Below are 20,370 nucleotides of genomic sequence, written 5' to 3' on the forward strand. Positions count from 1 at the left end.
GGTATCTCCACACCGACCATAAACGACAGTCCATGAATCATATAATAAATTTATGGCAAGCAACTTGGGACGCAACAGACTCTAAATTAAAAAACAATCAGCCAGCATACCACAACAAGGAAAAAGAAGAGATCAAGTAATCGTAAATCGTCTTCGAATCGGCCACAAAATACTAACACATCAACACCTTCTAAATAAAGAACCAGCTCCGATTTGTTTCTACTGCTCTACTCAATATGCCGAGGAATTAGTGGAAACCTGAGAAGTGCGCTTACGACAAATATCTCGGATTTCTTGCAGTTTCTAAAAGACATAAACATTTATAATAAACTTTAATTTATCAAACTGTACTACTGTGTATGTCTCCCCACTAATAACCCTTGGTGGTTGATGTGGGTTCTCTATGTTTAAATAAAAAAAAAACATTCATAATAAATATACTGTACTGTACAAAAGTGTTGTATTTTAATGTCATTTATATTAAATAAGTAAATTTAAACTTTACAAATTTTTTTATATATGTTTAATTATAAAAATGCAAATTACTGAAATATAAGCATCATAATCTCCTATAAAATGTATCTTAACAAAGGTGAAAGTAAGTGTAAAATTTATAAATTGTAAATTACCTCAAAAACAAAACAATTGTTTTAATAGAAAATATATTTTTAGAAATTGTGAATCTAGTTCTGCAAACTGTTGTCTAATACATAATTCACAATAACGTTTTCTTACTGCTACCATAATATTGAAGGAAATTCTCTTCTTTTTTCCTTTTTATAGCCTTAATTGAATGGTCTTCATGTTGATCTAGATTATGATCTACAGGAAACAAGACTTTATTTTCTACGGTGATGTTATAAAATACTGCTGTTGCTGCTATTAAATCCATGGTCACTTTGGTTCCCATAGAGTCCCTAAAACTAAATTGTTCTAGGCTCATATCCTCTTCACACTTTTTGTAAATTCTGTTATAAATTATTTTCAGAAATAATTTTGAGATTTGAGACATGCGACTTATCAGACGAAAGTCGTTACATTTTTTATCGCTGTTGGATTTACGAAGGTGTACAAACCTAGCCATTCTTGTGGAATTTTGCAAGTTTTATATTATACTATTGAAGACTATATATTATTTAATAATATATATTATTAAATAATATAATATACATTATTTAAGTCCACAGTCAAAGGTCTTCTGAACCCCCATATTCACGAATATAAACATTTCTCGTAAAAATATTATAGGTTCCATAATATCTACAGATAAAATTGGTACGTTCTTTTAAAAACATTGCAAGTCCGCTCTCGTTCGTTTAAGAAAGTCACAAGTTCATAGCATGTAATGTTTTTGTGTAATGTGTAATGATTCTTATTGGGGTTAATACATATCTGTTTCTTGGATAGATATTGTCACGCCGTCATTCACAAACAAAATAAACGTCTGGTTCTCTGCACGTGTTCACTTGTGTGTAAGTTAAAGTAATTATCCAAGTTTCTCGAGTATTGAAGAAATATGGAAGCAGAAAATAATCTAGAAGTGATTACTCGTATTGTCCAGTGGCGAGAGAAAGATGAACTAAAAACACATCCGAAACTTGCCGTAAAAGAGGCGAAAGTGAAAGGTATGGAACATAAAAATCACAAGAGAACAGTAATAGCTAAGAAAAAAGTAGGAGATGATTGCAGGTACTTTGTTTTATGATACTATTGTGTAGTATTAAATTCTTACTGTGTGCGTTTTTTAGATACAAACGGCTTAAATGTTTCCAAAAAGTTTCTGTTAAATAGCTTGAACATATATTTACTAAATTTTATAAAATGCATGAATAAAAAGAAGCAGGATGGGTACTTGGCTAGTCTAATAACAATAAATCATATAGCATGACATAGAAAACGTAATCAAAGAAAGAGACAAACCTGCATGTGCTGCATTTTCTTACAAGTTGCGATGTTTTGGTATGAAAGAGTCTATTTGTTTCAAAAGCATTTACCAGCATACATGCAGTTACACTGCCTCGTCTAAAAAGAATTAAGTTACCACTAGTAAAAAATGGTTGTGCATCTAGAGACAACAGGAGAAAAATATAATTTCCGCCCTAGAAACTACAAAAGCTAACTAAATAAGCTACAACCCTGATAATGCATCACATACATACATTTTTTTCTATGCAGTCACAATACTCAATGTAAAAAAAAACCAAATCAGCTGTACCTACCATCAGAGTTAACAATAAAAGATACACACAAGGGCTTTCTATAGAAATACTACCGTAACGTCCACTACAAAATGTATTGGAAAGTTTTCAAACAAAATTTAGTATTAAATTTGAATTTCCTTATACCGACTTATGTGCGGAATGTGACAAATTTGAACATACCTTAGGTAACAAGGATATTTCTGAGACCTATATAGTTATGCAAAATACGAAAATAACTTCATCTAAGAATAGCTAATAAAAAATGCAGCTACAAGGAAAAGGCAAGAGCAGGTGAAATTACTTGCATTACCTTTGATTTTAGGCAAAATCTACCACTTCCACATATACCGTCTAATTCAGATATGGTACCATGTCTTTGGGATCCATGATTTAGGGTATAATCAAACAACAATGTATACTTATAAAAAAAATTAAGCAAAAAAGAGATTATACGATGTTACGTCAATATTATTGAACTGCTTTAATACCAATAATTTATGTCGAAATTTAGTTTTGAATAGTGATGGCTGTCCGGACCAGAACAAGACCTTTACCATACTATACTTTCTATATATATTAGTTTGTGTGTTAAAAATGTTTAATACCATAACTTACCTTTATTCTATACGAGGGCATCCCTATCTTCCCAATGACCAGAATTTTTCTCTTATTTTAAGAAAAAAGCGAAAAACTGGATGTATGGAAACAGAGGTTTGAAATAATCTTATTTTATAAGCAAGACCTAAACCGCTTTCTTTTAGATTTATCAAAGTAGATGGTTCAATTGATTCATTGATTTTTGATATAAAAGTGCATCTGACAAATTTTTCTTATTATATCTAAAACCAGCTATTGATATAAAAAATGTGAGAATGTTTAAAAATCGAAAATACTAGATGCATTCTTAAAAATAGCTATAGTGGTCTATGGCGTTCATCACTTGTAGCATCAAAAATACCAATATAAAACGCAATAAACTTGCAGCATTTATATGATCTACCAGTACCCATCAAAAAAACAAAACTGGATAATCTAGACGTTTACTCCTCTTTTACATGACCACAGCAACAAAACATTTTATGAAGACTTGATAAAAGAACAGACGACCACAAAAAGCCAGACGACCATAGGACCTGACGGTTTTGATAACACGGTCGACAACACTAATAACAGCAGTGGCTGCGAAGACTGAGTATGGTAGTACTAAGGTTTTTAATATTTTAATGTTTGTCAGAGTTTATATTAAGTTTTTGATGTTTGCCTTCAGGACACTTGTTCGATTTTTTTTAAGAACTTATATTTTTGTACACCAACTAAATAATATTTATACACCAAACTTATAAGATTATAAAACACAATAAAATACCGGAAGAATGGAGAACGAGCGAACTAGCTCTACTATTTAAAAAAGGAGATAAAAACAGCCAGAAAACTACATAGGTATAAACTTATTAAATACTACCCTAAAACTTTCAACTAAAATTTTATAAGTTCTAATAAATCAAAAGGATAAGTTTAGCAGATGAACACCAGGGTTTTCGTGGTGGAAGATCGTATACAGATGCAATATTCGTTATAAAGCAAATTACTGAGAAATCACTAGAGTACCATAAACCAGCATTTCTGTGTCTGATTGACCTAAAGAAAGCATTTGACAGAGTAAGACTTAAAGATGCAAGACCCATTTTCTGTATAATACAGAAGTTTCCCTAAATATTATAAAAACTGTCAAAAACATCTATCAAAACAACAAAATGGAAGTCAGAATAGATGAACTTACAAAACCTATAGAAATGGGCAGCGGAATAAGACAAGAGGATTCATTAAACCCTATGCTCTTTAATTTAAATATGGACGAAATCATCAAAAGCGTTAAGAAAGTAAGAGGATACAGAATGGGAAACAAAGAAATAAAAATACTCTGTGACGCAGACGACGCAATATTGATAGCCCAAGATGAAGATAGTCTGCAAAGACTTGTCTACATATTCAACATAATTTATTATGACAATCTCATCTCAGAAAACTAACACAATAGTAGTCAGCAAAGAACCAACCAGATGTAAAATAGAAATTGATGTCATCAGTATTAAACAAGTAATGAAAATAAAACACCTGGGAATTACACTGCCTAGCTATGAAGATCTAGACAAAGAAAAAGAAAGGGATGATAAACAAAAAGTAAATAGACTGGCTGCTTTAATAACACTTTATGGCGAAACAGACACATTAACACTGAGATGAAGTCAAGAATTTATAGCCAGTGTAAGATCAATAATGACATATGCCTCAGAAATAGGACCCTACACAGCCACAACGCAGATGCTACTGAAAACGGAAAAGATGAGAGTACTGAGAAGAAGTACAGGAAATACGCTGAGAGATCGAAAGAGAAGTAAAGACATTAAAAGAAAATGTAACGTACAGTATATAAATGAATGGACACAAAATAAAAAAAAAGAATGGAATAACCACATAAGCAGAATGGAGGAGACCCGTGTCGTCAAAATAGCAAGAAATAGGTCACCAATTGGGAAAAGCAGTATTGGACGACCGCGCAAAAGATAGAGTGATAACCTTCTATAGAGGTATTAATCCGCCAATAAACAAGCAGAATTGCTTATAAAGAGGAAGAAGAAGAAGAACAACTAAATATATCAATAAAAAGTTTACTCAAAATGGTAGTGAAGAGCTTTTTTCATTTTCCCAAATATGCTAATTTTGAGAAACATCTCAATTTCACTGTAAATGTTATCGGGACTTGGTGCTTTTCCAGTTTTCATGTTTCTTGTTGATTGGTCAGATTAATTAGTCCTACATATATTTGATATTAGCTAGTCATTAAGGTGACTATAATTAAACTGTTTATGTGGTAGTATAGAAGGTAAATGCTTTAAAAATTATTGTTGTTAATAGAGTACTGTATTACTGTCATTTATTTATACCTCTGTTACTAAGCCATTTTTAAAGTAAGCAATTTGGACGTAAAAGTGCTTAGACTTTTTTAAAATCAAATGGTTGCTGCAATAAAGCAAGTTGTTTGCAATACTTTCTATCGCATTTAGTTTCATCAGGATAACGTCTTCAAATGATGTATCCCAAATTTAAATGATATATAGCAAGGAGTACAACATTATTATCTTAATTGTGAAAATTTAACAACAAATCCACCAACGAACAGGTTATTGGAATCCGCACGACTATTGTACACTAAATTATTAAGCTAAAACAAAACCCTCTCTCTTTGATTGAAACTGATAAATTCTATATAAATTTCTAACATTTCCAAACAATACCTAATCCGTCGAGATTGTATTGTTTCTGTAAGTTAACTGCTTCAATATAAATAGATATGCGTTGTCGATTGCCGCTTGAATACACAAATCGAAAGCGGCTTTAGAATTACCTTTCTCTGCTGGTGCTACTGCTATTTTTATCGACTCCTTTAAAAGGGTCTTATCGGAAAATTCTCCAAATAATAAAAGTTTCAACGTGAAAACAAGAGCTAAACGACGAGTAGCTCTCTAACGACTATTTTCAGAACCTTTTAAACTCGCATCCTTATAGAATACAGAGAGATCTTATAAGTACCGATGATCCAATTAAAACGCTTAACAGAATATAAGAGGAAAAAATTACTCGATAAAAATTATTCAATAAATCTCCTTTAAAATCGAATAAAGCATGATATAATTCCGCCAGAAATACGTATGTCAAACAAATAATATCAGAAGATTATTCTGGAGCTATTTTCTTGTGGTATCAAATAATTACTATTTTAATAGGAATTAGCCATAATTGAAGTTTAAAATAAGTTTATTGACGTATCAATTTCCACTTCGGAAATCGTTCTCAAAATACAAACATTAATAAATTAAACAAATTTTGTTTTTTGCTAGATGGTGAAAAATTCTTCCAATAATTTAATTTTATCTGACTTATTTATATTGAAAATTCAGATATATATTATACATTTTAAAGTAGACGACTTTAAAATGATATTGCCACTATTGTCGAGTTGCGTGCCTGGGACGACTTTATTGTAAGATGTAACGAAATATTTTGCCTACCTCTGGGTAAGAATATGGGGTAGAAAATTGGGGACAGAAACTATGGGGGCGAATATAGGGCAAGCAAAACAATCGTTAGTTGTGCGAATGGCACTCAGGGGTTGTTGGAGAGCTGGGGTCGTGGATAAGTGAACGACAAAGGGGTTTGAGATTGGGGCAACTACAAAAATATGAAATAAAGGGGTACTGCCATAAATCTCCTGGATAAAATGAATAAAATTGACAGGCAAGAAGAAATACCTCTAGCTATTTAAATGGGACGCCGCTTCGAGAAAACTTCCTGCTAGAGGAAAGAAAGTTTCTTCCTTCCTAAAATAAAAGAAACACAAACAGGTTAGGAGATTTTTCTAAAATAAAATAAACAAATAAATATCGAAAAAAAATAAAGCTAGCTGTCATATGTTAACATTAACTTAAAAAAAATTGAAATGACAGCTAAGTTAAACCATAAAATTTACAATTTATTAATTATTACAAACCCTTTTAAATTTTAATGGAAGCAATTATTGTTTTAGCAAAAAAATGTCTGTCTTTACTTTAAAATTAATATGTTAAATGTTACCTTGATTCACTAACTTTGACACTTAACTTTGGAAAACTTGCTATCTCTGGGATTGGAGCTGCAAGGACAAAACTCTCAACTTGAACAAAAGGAAACCATTTCCATACACAGGGACGAAGATCTAAGACGTAAATGGGGCTGGATCAAGCAGGCAAACAACAATAAATCTGGTGGGACATCCTATACGATCATTTTCCAAAATTTCTTCAATTCCGGTGTACTGCACAAATCTTATGGTTATTACTCTGTTCTAAACTGCCATTATGCAAAGAGTATTATCACCTTAACCGATCTTAAAACATTACACAAAAAAAAACGAATCGACTCCCGATCCAAAATTGCCCAAACATCTCTTCTGTCTCAGATCTCTTGCTTGACTCCTTATTGTTACATTTTACAAAATTCAACGCCAAATAAATTTCCTTTCACATCTCCAACCAGTTTTAGTCTATGAACCTAAACAAACAATCTACCCTTCTTGACCTCATTCTTAGCAACGAACCGACAAAAAAACATCTTGATTATTTACTTTTAAATTGGGTAACTGGAAATAAATTCGACGAAATAACACATAACACGTATTATATTGATTATTTTAACTTCGTAACTCAATTTTTAGTTTTAACCGGAATAATCTTCTACCAGAGAATATAACAGAGACAAACACATCTATATTTAGAAACAACTGAATACAAAACTTAAAACAGAATTTATACTATTATATAGATATAAAATATTAACAAATTTAAAACGCTACAAAGATAGTTCCTTCTATTACATGAAATATAATTTACTTTATAATCACTAACAGGAGAATTTTACTGTCATCATGGCATGTGCTTGTCTTTTTAAATACAAATCACATGCTAACACATTTTGAAATTTTCTGACGAATACTGGCAATATCATTTTAAAGTGGTCTCCTTTAAAATATATAATTTATCGTCGCAATATCCGCAATATTTCATAACCCACCAACACTTAATTTTAGAGGAGAAGGCAAAAACTATTTACTGCCATTTAAACGAATTTTCAAAAAATGTAATTAATATATTTAAACCTTCAGTTGTGTGCTGGCATCGATAGTGTCCACATCAATTAAGTGCTAATTAGTTTTCAATTTCTAAGCAGTTAAAGTTTAGTTTTTTAAATAGTAAGGAATAATAAAACAAGGTAGGATTGTTCTTTATATTTAAAAATGGATGATTCTTCGGGTGGCGAAAAGCCACCCCCTGATAAAGGTGAAAATATGGAGGCAGTAAGTGCCCGTTTTGATTTAAATAATAGGTATAAATCCTCTGATAAAGGCCCGTTTTTTGTTTTTGTCGAGTCCATCGACCCAAATATTAAACGTTTATCACCAGTCCGAGTAGGTCATTATTTATTCATTAATAACTTTTTTAAGAAAGATGTTGTCGATATTAAACTCGTCGGTAGAAATAAAGTGAAAGTAATTTTTAATTCTTACACTTGTGCAAATAGTTTAGTCAATCACGACATAATTATTTCTAACAAATTTATTGCTTACATTCCGAATTTTTTTAATCACAAAAAAGGAATAATTAGACAAGTTGATACTTTTTTGGACGAAAATTATATGATGAATAATATTATTTCCGACCAAAAAATAACCGAGGTAAGACGTATGAAAAGAAAACTTATTGATTCAGATAATGAAACTATTTTTGTTCCTAGGCAAATGGTAATTTTAACATTTGAAGGAAATATTATTCCTCAATATATTACGTTAGATTTGGTAAGGTTTCAAGTTGAACAATACATATACCCTGTGGTACAGTGTTTAAATTGTTTTAAATTTGGTCATACTCTCAGACAGTGTAAGTCCACTTTCAGCTTATGCAAAAATTGTGGCAAAGAACACGAAGACAACTCCCGTTGTAGTAACTCACAATATTGTCTTCACTGTAAAACAAACGATCATACGACTCTAACGAAACAATGCCCAGCTTATCAACATCAATATAATATTAAAAAAATAATGGCGATTGAGAATACTACATTTAAAGAAGCTGAGTTTTTAGCAAAAAATCCATCCTATGCCAAAATCACGACACATAATAAATTTGAATTGCTTAGTAACCTAAATAACTTTCCCCAACTCCCGACTGCGGCAAATGACCGTACAGTAAACAATTCATTCGTTCCTAAACCTAAACAAACTTCTAATCCTCTTAAACGAAAAGCCATATCCCCGACTCAATGTAAAACTGCCTTACAATTTCCTTCAACTTCTAAAACAAAATCAGTGTCACATCCTATAATTCCTAACCCATATCGTAATGAGTTTATAGCATATAAAGAAAAAATACAATTACAAATTCTACAAGAAATTCCATTTGCTTTAGAAAGAATAATTAAACAAATTGACCCCAAACTAGTCTCAGTTGAATTCCAAAAAGTCACTCAAAATGAAATCAGAAATATACTTTCTAGTTTATCAGACAACGATAGTGATGGGGAATCATAGAACACTTAATATTCTTCAGTGGAACTGCCAATCTATTATAAAACAAAAGACTAATTTGCTTAATTTTCTAGAAAGTCATACAATTGATGTTATTCTTCTGAACGAAACTTGGTTGTCACAAAATAAAAATTTATATATTAAAGGTTTTAATAATGTTAGAGTTGATCGACGTGATGGCTATGGAGGCGTTGCTGTTTTAGTTGCAAACAACATTTCCTTTTCAGATATAAAATTCAAAACAAATTATAATCCAAATATAGAGGTTTGCGGTGTTTTTCTAGAACAAGTTAAATTATCAATAGTATGTGTTTACAAACCTCCTAAAATATATGTCTCATCCAAAGATTGGGAAAATTTATTTGGACAAATTAAAGGCAGAGTTTTAATTGGGGGCGACTTTAATAGTCATCACTGTAGGTGGGGTTCCATACAGGATAGTGCACAAGGTAATATTTTAGCTGACGCTTTAGACAATACTAATCTAATTTTACTCAATGACGGAAGACCAACCAAAATATCCAGACCAAACGAACGTCCTTCAATGATAGACTTAACATTAGTATCTCCTCATTTAACAGGCTTTACTACCTGGAATCCTCTAAATGACTCACTAGGTACAATCCACATCCCTATCCAAATCACCCTAGATTTGAAATATTCCCCAAGAACAATCCATACCTCCACAAAATGGAAAGAGTCTTCAGCGAACTGGTCTATATTTGAAAATTACTTAGAAAAATGCCTTCTAGATACTCATTCTATAGATGTTACATCTTTGGAAATGTTTAATAACTTAATAAAAACAATTAGCGAAGCTGCAGACTCTGCTATGATTACTCAAAAATCATTTCAATCAAAATCCGGTCTTCCCGTATGGTGGGACGACGAATGTAAAAATTTAATATCGTGTCGAAAAAAAGCTTTTCGAGAGTATAATATTGTCTCAAATCTTGAAAATTATCTAAAATTTAAACACATCCAAGCCAAATGCAAAGTTGTTTTTATGAAAAAACAAAAAACATCTTGGATCAACTTTGTAAATACTATCAATAAAAATACACCGCTCAACAAAATATGGAAATTTGTTAATAAAATGGCTAACAAAAATTATCATTCAAAGACACAACCAATTTCAACAGAGCTAATAGAAGAGTTACTTGACAAGTTCGCTCCACCATACGTTCAAGACCAATTAAAACACGTATCAATATGCAATTCCAGTAAATTTAAATTACTAGAAAATCCAATAAACATCCAAGAACTGGATGCAGCTATTAAAATATCAAAATCTACTGCGCCCGGGAAAGATTATATTACTTATTCCATAATTAACCACCTTCCCGATAAGGCAAAAAATCATTTATTAAAAATATTTAATGATTGGCTTTTGAAAGGAAATTACATTGACAAAATGAAAGAAACAATTATATGTCTTTTTATCAAACCCAACAAAGACAAAACTCTCTCATCGTCTTATCGACCCATTTCTCTATTGTCTTGTATAACAAAAACTTTCGAAAGAATTATTAAAAATCGTCTTAACTGGACAGTCGAACACTATAATCTTTTGCCAAGCACTCAATACGGATTTCGATCTGGTCTGGGAACACTAGATGCAATAAGTCACTTAACAACAGATATCCAACTAAATTTTTCAAAAAATAAATATTTAGCATGTTTTTTTCTAGACCTTAAAGGCGCTTACGACTGTGTTAATTTAACAGTAATGCATTCAAAGTTATGCAAACTGGGGTTTTCCACAAATTTATCCGCTAATATAGTTAATCTTTTTAGCAACCGAACTTTATATATCAGAGACCATAGTAATCAGTTATATGGTCCACGAATAACTCATACAGGATTACCACAGGGGTCTGTATTAAGCCCAATTCTCTTCAACATATTTTCGGCAAGTATACACGACATTTTTGTTGATTCCATAAAATGTATACAGTACGCCGATGATATATGTATTTACTCCGTCCGTGATTCATATGACGATTGTGTGGAGGTCCTGGAACACATCATGAAACTAGTAGATAATTGGACTAAAGACCACGAACTTACTATATCCCCAGAAAAATCTGCCATTATGATATTTACAAGACATAGGTTACGTACGCCTGATAGTCTACACCTGTCAGGATATGATATACCCGTTGTCACTGAATATAAATATCTTGGTATAATCCTAGACCCCAAATTACTATGGTCTAAACATGTCCAATATGTAAAAAAAAGATGTGAGAAAGGCATTAATCTTCTTAAATGTGTCACTTGCAGAAAATGGGGTGCTGATCCCAAAGTTGCATTGATGTTTTACAGGACCTACGTGCGATCAATTTTGGATTACGGATGTGTGTTATACGGATCAGCAAGCAAAACACATTTACTAAAAATAGATCGTATTCAGTTTAAAAGTTTGAGATTAACTTTGGGTGCTATGAAATCAACACCATGCCCCCTGTTACTTGCTGAAAGTAATGAAATGCCATTAGAATATCGTAGAAATTTATTAGCAACAAAATATGTATTAAAATTAAGGGCTAGAACAAGTGGCCTACTAAGTATGCTGTATGAGTTATCCATTCAAAATCTAGTAAACAATTATTGGAGAATAAAAAATTCACCACCATTAGCAGATGCCTTTCTGGAAACCAATGATTTACCGGTTACACTTTCAACAAATTATATTAAACCATCTTATAAATTAGAATTTAATACAATCTTAAAAAAATTAAATATTATATTTCCGAAATATTCAGATTCACATCAAATAAATAACAAGCTGTTGAACTCCATATTGAGTGAATATACTAATGAAACTATAATTTACACAGATGGTTCTAAACTGAACGATGGGAAAGTAGGGTCTGCAGTGTATATTCCTTCCAAAAACAAATCACTTAAAATAAAGCTTCCTCCACATTGCTCTATTTACACTGCAGAAGCGGTAGCTATTAGGAAAGCTCTGGATTGGCTAGAGGACGCAAATTTGCAAGATGCTGTGATCATCTCAGACTCTAAGTCAATTCTTAGTGGACTTAATAATACTGAGTTAAACCATAAAACATGTGAGCTGATATGTGACATTAAACAAAAAATGAGAAACAAAGATATAACATTTATTTGGGCAAAAAGTCACTCCGGGATAAAAGGTAATGAAATAGTAGACGAGCTCGCTAAGGATTCTACTCATTCAGGTATACAAGAACATATTTACACAGTATCAGACCTAATCAATTTTTATACTAAAAAAATAAATTTTAACTGGCAAGACAGATGGAAAATATTGGCGAATACTTCAAATAATCATTATTACAAGATCCATCCTACGTTACCATCCCTAACAGAATTACCACACATATTCCATTATAATATATCTAAACGATCAGCAGCAACTATCACAAGATTAAAAACTGGTCACGGTGCTGTTCCTGCTCACCTGGCTAGATTAAACATTATAGAATCAGGAAAGTGTTTATGCGATAATATTTCCCAGTGTGATGTTAATCACATCCTGTTTGGATGTATTAAAAATAAAGCACTCTCATCTACGTTTTATGAAAACCTAGTTAAAAGTAATGTGCAACTTCCAGTAAACATAACCCACCTACTGTCATTGAATCAGAAATCTATATACGAACTCATATGTAATCACTTATATGCATCCGGATATATAATATAAATTTAGTACAATCAAGTTTTTAATTGATAAACATAACATAAATCATTTAAAAATCTGTGGCAAAAGGACTAGTTTCCATGCCAAACACACTATCATCATCATCATCATCATATTTAAACCTTTTTCATTGCTACATTAATGTTTTACTACGTTTTAATTAGTACTATTATTTTTTCTCGTTAATGGTGGCTTACGACATATTGAATTTTACGAACTGGACTATTTCTGTGAATTACGACATATTACCCAATTGGGCTATTTACGTAATGTAGAAAAACTAACCAAATTTAAGGGAGTTCGACATTTTCCATAGTAATTAAAATTAATTTTATTATGTTATTATAATTTTAAGGTGATTTTCTTCTCCCATTGACATACACTTGTCTTGTTAATCTTTCACCATTAATGCCTTAATCTCATTCATCCCAAGTAGGCAAGTCGTGTGTTATGAAACTTGGTTTAACAAAAACTATTTCCTAAATTATAATAAACAATGTAACAGTAATAATCATGACAGTCTTTGGGAATAACTAATGTAAGCTCCTGTAAGTGTGTGAACTTCGATGCAGATATTTTTCTTTATAGAGCTTGTTCCAAGTAATGGGTAATACAACTTGAATTATCCTTTAAGGTAATATCTGCCACTCGTGATCAAAATTTGTTTTGTAAAGTACCTCCCCTCCTGGAATGTATCCCCTCTTAGGTCAACAACTTTGTTTGTGCCTGCTCGAAGTGAATTGAAGCGATATTTTGATGTATCAGAATAGTCAATAAATTCATTATGGTGTATCTACTTGGCAACATAAGGCATAGGCTTAGATCTTGTACTTCAAACTTCAAACTTCAAAAACAAAAATCTTTGCAAAATACTTATTTTTTCATTAGACGAAACAATTTGAAATTTTAACATACGATCCCGTCGTTGCTATTCATTCTCTATTTATAGAATTGCTGTCTGCTATAAACGTTATATTTGTTTCGTTTTAACTTGATTTGAACTGATTTGATTAATTATTTAAACACATAAGTAATTACGTAAAAATTAAATCTAAGACCAATATAATTATTAAATTATCATGAGTCTTTTGACAGGTATTATAGTTGTCTAACAAATTAAAGTAAAATTTTATTCTTGTTAGAGAGTACCTTATACAGAACTTCAAAAAACAGAAAACTTTGGAAAACACTAATTTTTTTTATTAAACTAAATCTGAAATTTTAACATACGTCATTACACATCATTCTCTATTTATAGAATTGCTGTGTGCTGTGAACGCTGTATTTGTTTCTCTTAATTTAAAGTTTCCTTGTGTTTATTTGTTTATATAAATACAAAAATATAGTATGAAGTTCATATAAATTAAAATGAAGTAAGCTAAACTATTATTATGTGAATACGTGTATATAGAAGTGCATTTGTTTAGTTTAGTAAATTCTCGAAATATGAAATAAAGATGGCACTAACTACCAAAGAGTTAATAGCTTTGTTAGAAGAAGACTTAGATTATGAAAATGCTGACTCACTTAATGTGGTTTATTTGCCGCCGAGATTAGATTAGAAAGTTTCTGATGTAGAAGACATTGATGATATTATTATTTGTGAAGAATCAATAAAATCGGATATTGCAGGTACATATTAAATACAAGTGATTGGGAATTCTGACAATTCTGATTATGATATTCCTCTGAACCACAGATAAAACGTACAAAGAAAAAATCAGGCAAAAATAGTAAATCCAAATTTGTCTCAAGATGTAACAACAGATATTCCTTCGTGCTCAGTAGTAATTCAACATCAGTCTGATTGATATTTAGACAATATAAAAGCCAACCATGGAAGCAAGTCATATATTGAAGGTTTTTCACTCTTTTTTGATAAAAAAATACTATTTAACCAAATGTTTCGAAAATTTTCACCTTAAAATTTAGTTTACATTTAAGACACAAAAATCTTTTTGGTTGTAAATTAGTCTTAACTTATGCGTTTTTATTCCAATCTAATAAATTAATTGTCAAATTTCTTTTTGTATATTGAGCGGCCGTTGATGAGTTAATACTATATAAAGAATAAACTTGCCTCAAATTTACTTTACTTACCTCAAAACTATTTTAAAGTTAATAATAAAGTCTATTTAATAAATATATTCCCAAGAACCAGAGCATACTACGCCTATGCACATATTTAATGTATAACGAATAAACTACTAAAATATCAAATTTCTCTCATTCCCATTCTTTCTAAGAACGTAAATATATAGACCAGCGAAATATTGATAAGTTTACCGATGTTTCAAACTATTCAATGAATTTGTCTCACTTGATTCACACTCGTGAATCGCACCAATTTATATTGTTACGGGGGCAAATTTTTATGAGACTATCTTACTTTTTTACATATTTACATGGGCAAAGGATACACAATAAAAATGACCCCAGTAAGAATTTACTGCTGACATTTTACATGGTTGCCGCTACCGTTTAGTTCAATTTGTAGATTAGTCACCTTTAATTGAAAATTTTCCGACTATAGCTGTCAAATAGAAGATCAGTAGAAAAATTGGCTAGATTTTAACTTTCCTTTCAATATTCACTTGAACAGAATCACACTCCTTATGTGTGTGCCCAACTTCGAGATATTTATGAATTATGGTTGTTTTATGATTTATCGCAAAATCTATCGAAGCATTTCCCATTATACAATTTCTATTCTGATACGTGCAGCCATCAGAATAAATTAAACTTTCGTCGTCATCTTGGCAATGGTTTTGCAGGTAACTAATTAGTATTGTAGCAAATGTCGATGCCTTTAAGTCAGTGTCAACTTCGATAAACCAAAACATTTCCTATGTTTAAGGGTGATATCATACACAGTCAGGTTATGGTAACATAATTTTGTTTTAAAGTATCCTGAGATTGATTGTACTGAAGGTGCCACTTTAACAGCCTGTAAATCCATTTGAATAAGTCTAGTTTTTTTGTTAACAGCATTTACTTTGTCCTTGTCCAGTTCTTTTCTAGCTTGATCTTTCCGATCGACATGCTGTTTTCAGGCATCTTCGTATTTTTATCTTTGAAAACAACTGAAAACTTGGTTATACTAAATGGTATTCTACGTCTGTTTTTAACGTTTTCACAGTGTACTGTTTACAATTTTGATAAAGAGTCAAAACATGCTCTAAAATTTTGAATTATTCTTTCCAGAATAATGCGACGGTAACTTTGGTAAATCGTCTAAAAATTTTTCTAATATTCGTTTGTCTTTCACTTTATTGTATGTCACTTTGCGGAGCGAATTTTTCACTTCTTGAGATTTAGCAATCCCGTGTTTACTACTAGTCACCCAATCTCGGACAGACTTCTCCCCAATAGAGAAAGTTGAGAGAAACATCTTTTTACACACAGGAAATCTTTCATTCTCCACTTTAAGCGTGAATATAAATGTGTGTCCTCTTCTCAAATGATCTGATATTGTGTAGCAACGTTTGGGTTGGATTGTCTCTACTAAGCCAACTATGTATACTAGTCTGTGTTCCTATTATGTTTTCTCCCAGAATCGTTGCAAAATTTCTAGTCTTTGATCCTCATTTATCTTAACTTATTTTCAACTTCAATTGTGGCTTATTCAAATAAAACTTAATTTTTTTTCTAGTCAGCAAAAAAATTAACGGAGACAATATTAAGGTTGAACAGTACTTCACAAAAACATTAAAAATTGTTAAATTCTACTGGTAATAGCGAAAATATAGAAATATTACCCTTGACAATATAACCAACAAATCTCTTTATAGACTCAACCTTTTTTTCTCAAACTGTATTATGTAGTTATTACCATAACCTCTTAAAATTATTTTTATAATACAGTAGATGTAATCAATATTATTGTTTACAAATAAGTACCTACCGATGCTTTCTACCATTTTACACCAAAAACACATTTTTTTAACAAAAATAATTTCCTTTACAGCACACTTTATAATAACAAGTTAAAAAAAACGTGTGCTTCTCTTTATTGATAATCGTCAACTACTCTCATATGCACAGTGACCTAACCTATAGTGTGAGTAGGCCAGAATTTTAAGGTTTGAGAATTATTTTAAATGCAAAACGAACTTAAGGCGACATCCACCAATCGGTAGCCGAAGGCTGCTTGAGCCACTCTGCATCTGAAAATACTTAAATAAGGGATAACTGTAATGTAATAAATACGTTTTGGTAAAATTGTGGGTAAGGTCACTTTGCTTCTCATATAGTCATATGATATGAAAATTATTCCTACAGAATTTTTTAAATCATCACTTATTATTACTATAAATATTGCGTACAAAGGAATGTACCATTCACCCGACAATTAGTCTTAAAATATTGGTATAAATTCTACATTTAAGAATTTTTACAAAACAGAAAAATAAAATATTGAACCTCAGTTTAAATTAAGGAATATTAATTGGTATAATTTATACTTTGGTTTATCACTATTAGGAGATTTATCAATATGGACTTGAAGATATAGAATGTATGCATTTGTTGCAGTCATGTCTATCAGATGATAAAACGTTCGAATCATTGGATTCCTAGTCTTGAGTCTGATGTGATAATGACCCATCAGTCCATCCATCAAGTCTACGCCACCCATGTGACTGTTATAACCTCGTATTATTGGTGGACATCCTACGTTACAGTACCTACTATTTTTTACGATCATATCGTGATATTTTAGCTGGTTGAGTCTCTACTGGAAAATTTCCAGCAAATGGTTTAATAGCAACGCATGTTGAAACTAGTCTTACGTTTTTGTTATCTTTCCCTTGTACCGTATTCACATCGATACCATATGCAGTGCCCACATCTTCCACGAAATATCATTTATCTACATTTTTTGCTTCTTTATCAGTCGGCAGTTTATAATTTGAAATCCGATTGATTCTTATAGTACAAAGTGCAGAAATACCTCTTGCACGAAAATATACTAATAAATGTAATGAGGTGTAAAAAATGTCAAAATATATGATGGATGAAAAATTAGGTACTGTTTGAGACAATCGTGCAACTACGTTAGCTTTAGCATTCAGGTAAAATTATATAGTCACCAGTACCATATTTCCAATCGGTAAGAGTATTTATGAGAATCGGATAATACAAAAAACTTTATTCTCCATTTATGCGATTTATTCGGAAGGCATTGTCTCAAATGATACTTGATCTTGGTACTAAACATTTGCTCGTCTACGTATAAATGAGCTGTTTTCAGAATGGAATCAAATCTTTTATTTATTGTGTCAGCCAATCTTCTGATACAAAAAGCTTGTCATATCCAGGCTCTCCTTTTTTAGGACGTCGACTTTTATCTTCAAAACATAAATATCTTCTGATCAATTCAAATTACCGTAGCTTTATAGTGAACTGGATTAATTAAAATGCGTTTTTTCCTCAATAACTCTTCAGATTTTGATACTAATAGATCTCGAGGTACAGAAAAATACCGATATAATAATACATGTTCTTAAAATTTGTTGCCTAATTTCAATTGGCAATAAAAGCAGCTCGATTTGTTTTTTCAACAGTCAAAGTTATATAACTTCTTCATTAAAGTAATAATTGAAATACTGCTTTAGTAATGACAGATTTTTATTTATTTATTGCTAATTTACAATCTACTTCAATACAGCAATAAGTAAATATGATGTATATTCTTGGCTTGTGGCAGGTGTCATCCATTGACGATTCTCTGGAATTTACCTAGCAGCTAGGTCTTCTGGTCAAAGTTTTTTTATACGTCTGTCAACCAATTTGGATGGTCTATGCTGCGATTCATGTATCTTCTGGAGTGGTCAGCAATCACATCATTGACGAAGGGGATGTTGAGGTCTGCATGAAGGGTTTGGTTTGACACATACCATGAGGCCTTAGCTAACATACGAACAGTTTTTGACTGGTATGTCTGTAATATTTTGGTGTTGAATGTTTTTCTACAGCCCCACAGCTCAATTTTGTATGTCCACAGTGGTTTAAGTATTGTTTTATAGATAGTCAGTGTGTTTTCTAATGAAAGTTGCGATCTTCTGTTGATAAGCCAGTTCATGTTTTTAACTTTTAGATCGAAGTGTCGTCGTTTGGCCGTAATATGTGATTTCCAAGTAAGTTTTTCGTTTAGATGAAGGCCCAGGTACTTTTGTTTTTATTGGTATATGTGAATTATTTAGGTGTAGTTGTGGATATCTAATTCTTCGATTTGTGAAATTTACTTGACAAGACTGGTTTGTGTTGACGTTTATTTCCAGCATTTCATTCCCAGCCAGTCTTATAGTTCATTGAGATGATTTTGCAATTTGTTAAATGCTAATATTTCGTTGATGTCTGATTAGTATACCAGTGTCATTCCCTAATGTTACCATTCGTGTATTTTCACATGGAGCTTTATGTGGGTTAAGCAGGTTGATTTTGTTACTGACTTCGTTTGGTGAGAAGTATTTTAGTGGTAATGATAGCTGACAGGGTGCATTAAGGAAATCTCTAGTTTTCTTGCCGATAATATCATTGGCCTGTGGGTGGAGAAGACGGTTGATAGATGTTCTGTAAATATGTTGGATTTTTCTATATCTAATCGAGCTCCGGTTCCATAATTTTCCTAATAGGAATATCAGCAGTAAAGATTTGATAAAGGAATGGGTCAAGTACACTGCCTTGATGTACTCTGGATTTTATTTGCTGGTAGTTGGATAGAGCACCTTCGTATTTAACTTGGAAGTATCTGTCGGACAAGTATGATTTAAGAAGAAGGTAGATTTGGTCAGTTAGCTGAGTTTTTATTTTTAAGAGAAGACTCTCGTGCCACACTCTATCAAATGCTTGTTGTATATCGAGGAATGCTGATAGACAGATTTGTTTCCCTTCTAGGCTCTCTTTTATTTTGTTGACTAATCTATGACACTGTTGTATGGTTGAGTAATTTGAGCGAAAACCAAACTAATGATCTGGGATAAGGTTTTCTATAGGTATTATTGTTGCTATTCTGTTAAGGATTAACCTTTCGAAGACGAACGAGACTTATTGGTCTGTACGAACTGGCTTCGGTTAAAGGTTCACTAGGTTTAGGTATCGTTATAATTTGTGCGTACTTCCATTGCACTGGAAAATAGCATAGTCTCGGGAGGCTATTACAAATAATGATTATTAAGACGACACCTTTTTTTGGGAGTTTTTTTAAGATTTTGCCAGATATCAGGTCAAATCCTGGAGCTTTATGTGGGTTAAGCAGGTTGATTTTGTTACGGACCTCGTTTGGTGAGAAATATTTTAGTGGTAATGATAGCTGACAGGGTGCATTAAGGAAATCTCTAGTTTTCTAGCCGATAACATCATTG

General features: G+C 31.7%; 1 protein-coding gene across 2 annotated transcripts in view; it reads left to right on the forward strand.

Annotated features, from left to right (window-relative positions):
- Dpp10 (Dipeptidyl peptidase 10) overlaps positions 1–20,370 on the forward strand; it is a 429,429-nt gene that overhangs the window by 31,782 nt on the left and 377,277 nt on the right. Inside the window, exon 1 of one of the 2 annotated variants that reach the window (XM_072523344.1) lies at positions 7,907–8,091. The exons of the other annotated variant lie outside the window; for it this stretch is intronic. Within the exon in view, the coding sequence (XP_072379445.1) occupies positions 8,032–8,091 (60 nt within the window). The 5' untranslated portion in view covers positions 7,907–8,031. Of the gene's footprint in view, positions 1–7,906; positions 8,092–20,370 lie in introns of those variants that run through there. 2 annotated transcript variants of the gene reach the window in all.

The sequence above is a fragment of the Diabrotica undecimpunctata genome, chromosome 2 (genome assembly GCF_040954645.1).
Source record: "Diabrotica undecimpunctata isolate CICGRU chromosome 2, icDiaUnde3, whole genome shotgun sequence".
Taxonomy (NCBI): domain Eukaryota; kingdom Metazoa; phylum Arthropoda; class Insecta; order Coleoptera; family Chrysomelidae; genus Diabrotica; species Diabrotica undecimpunctata.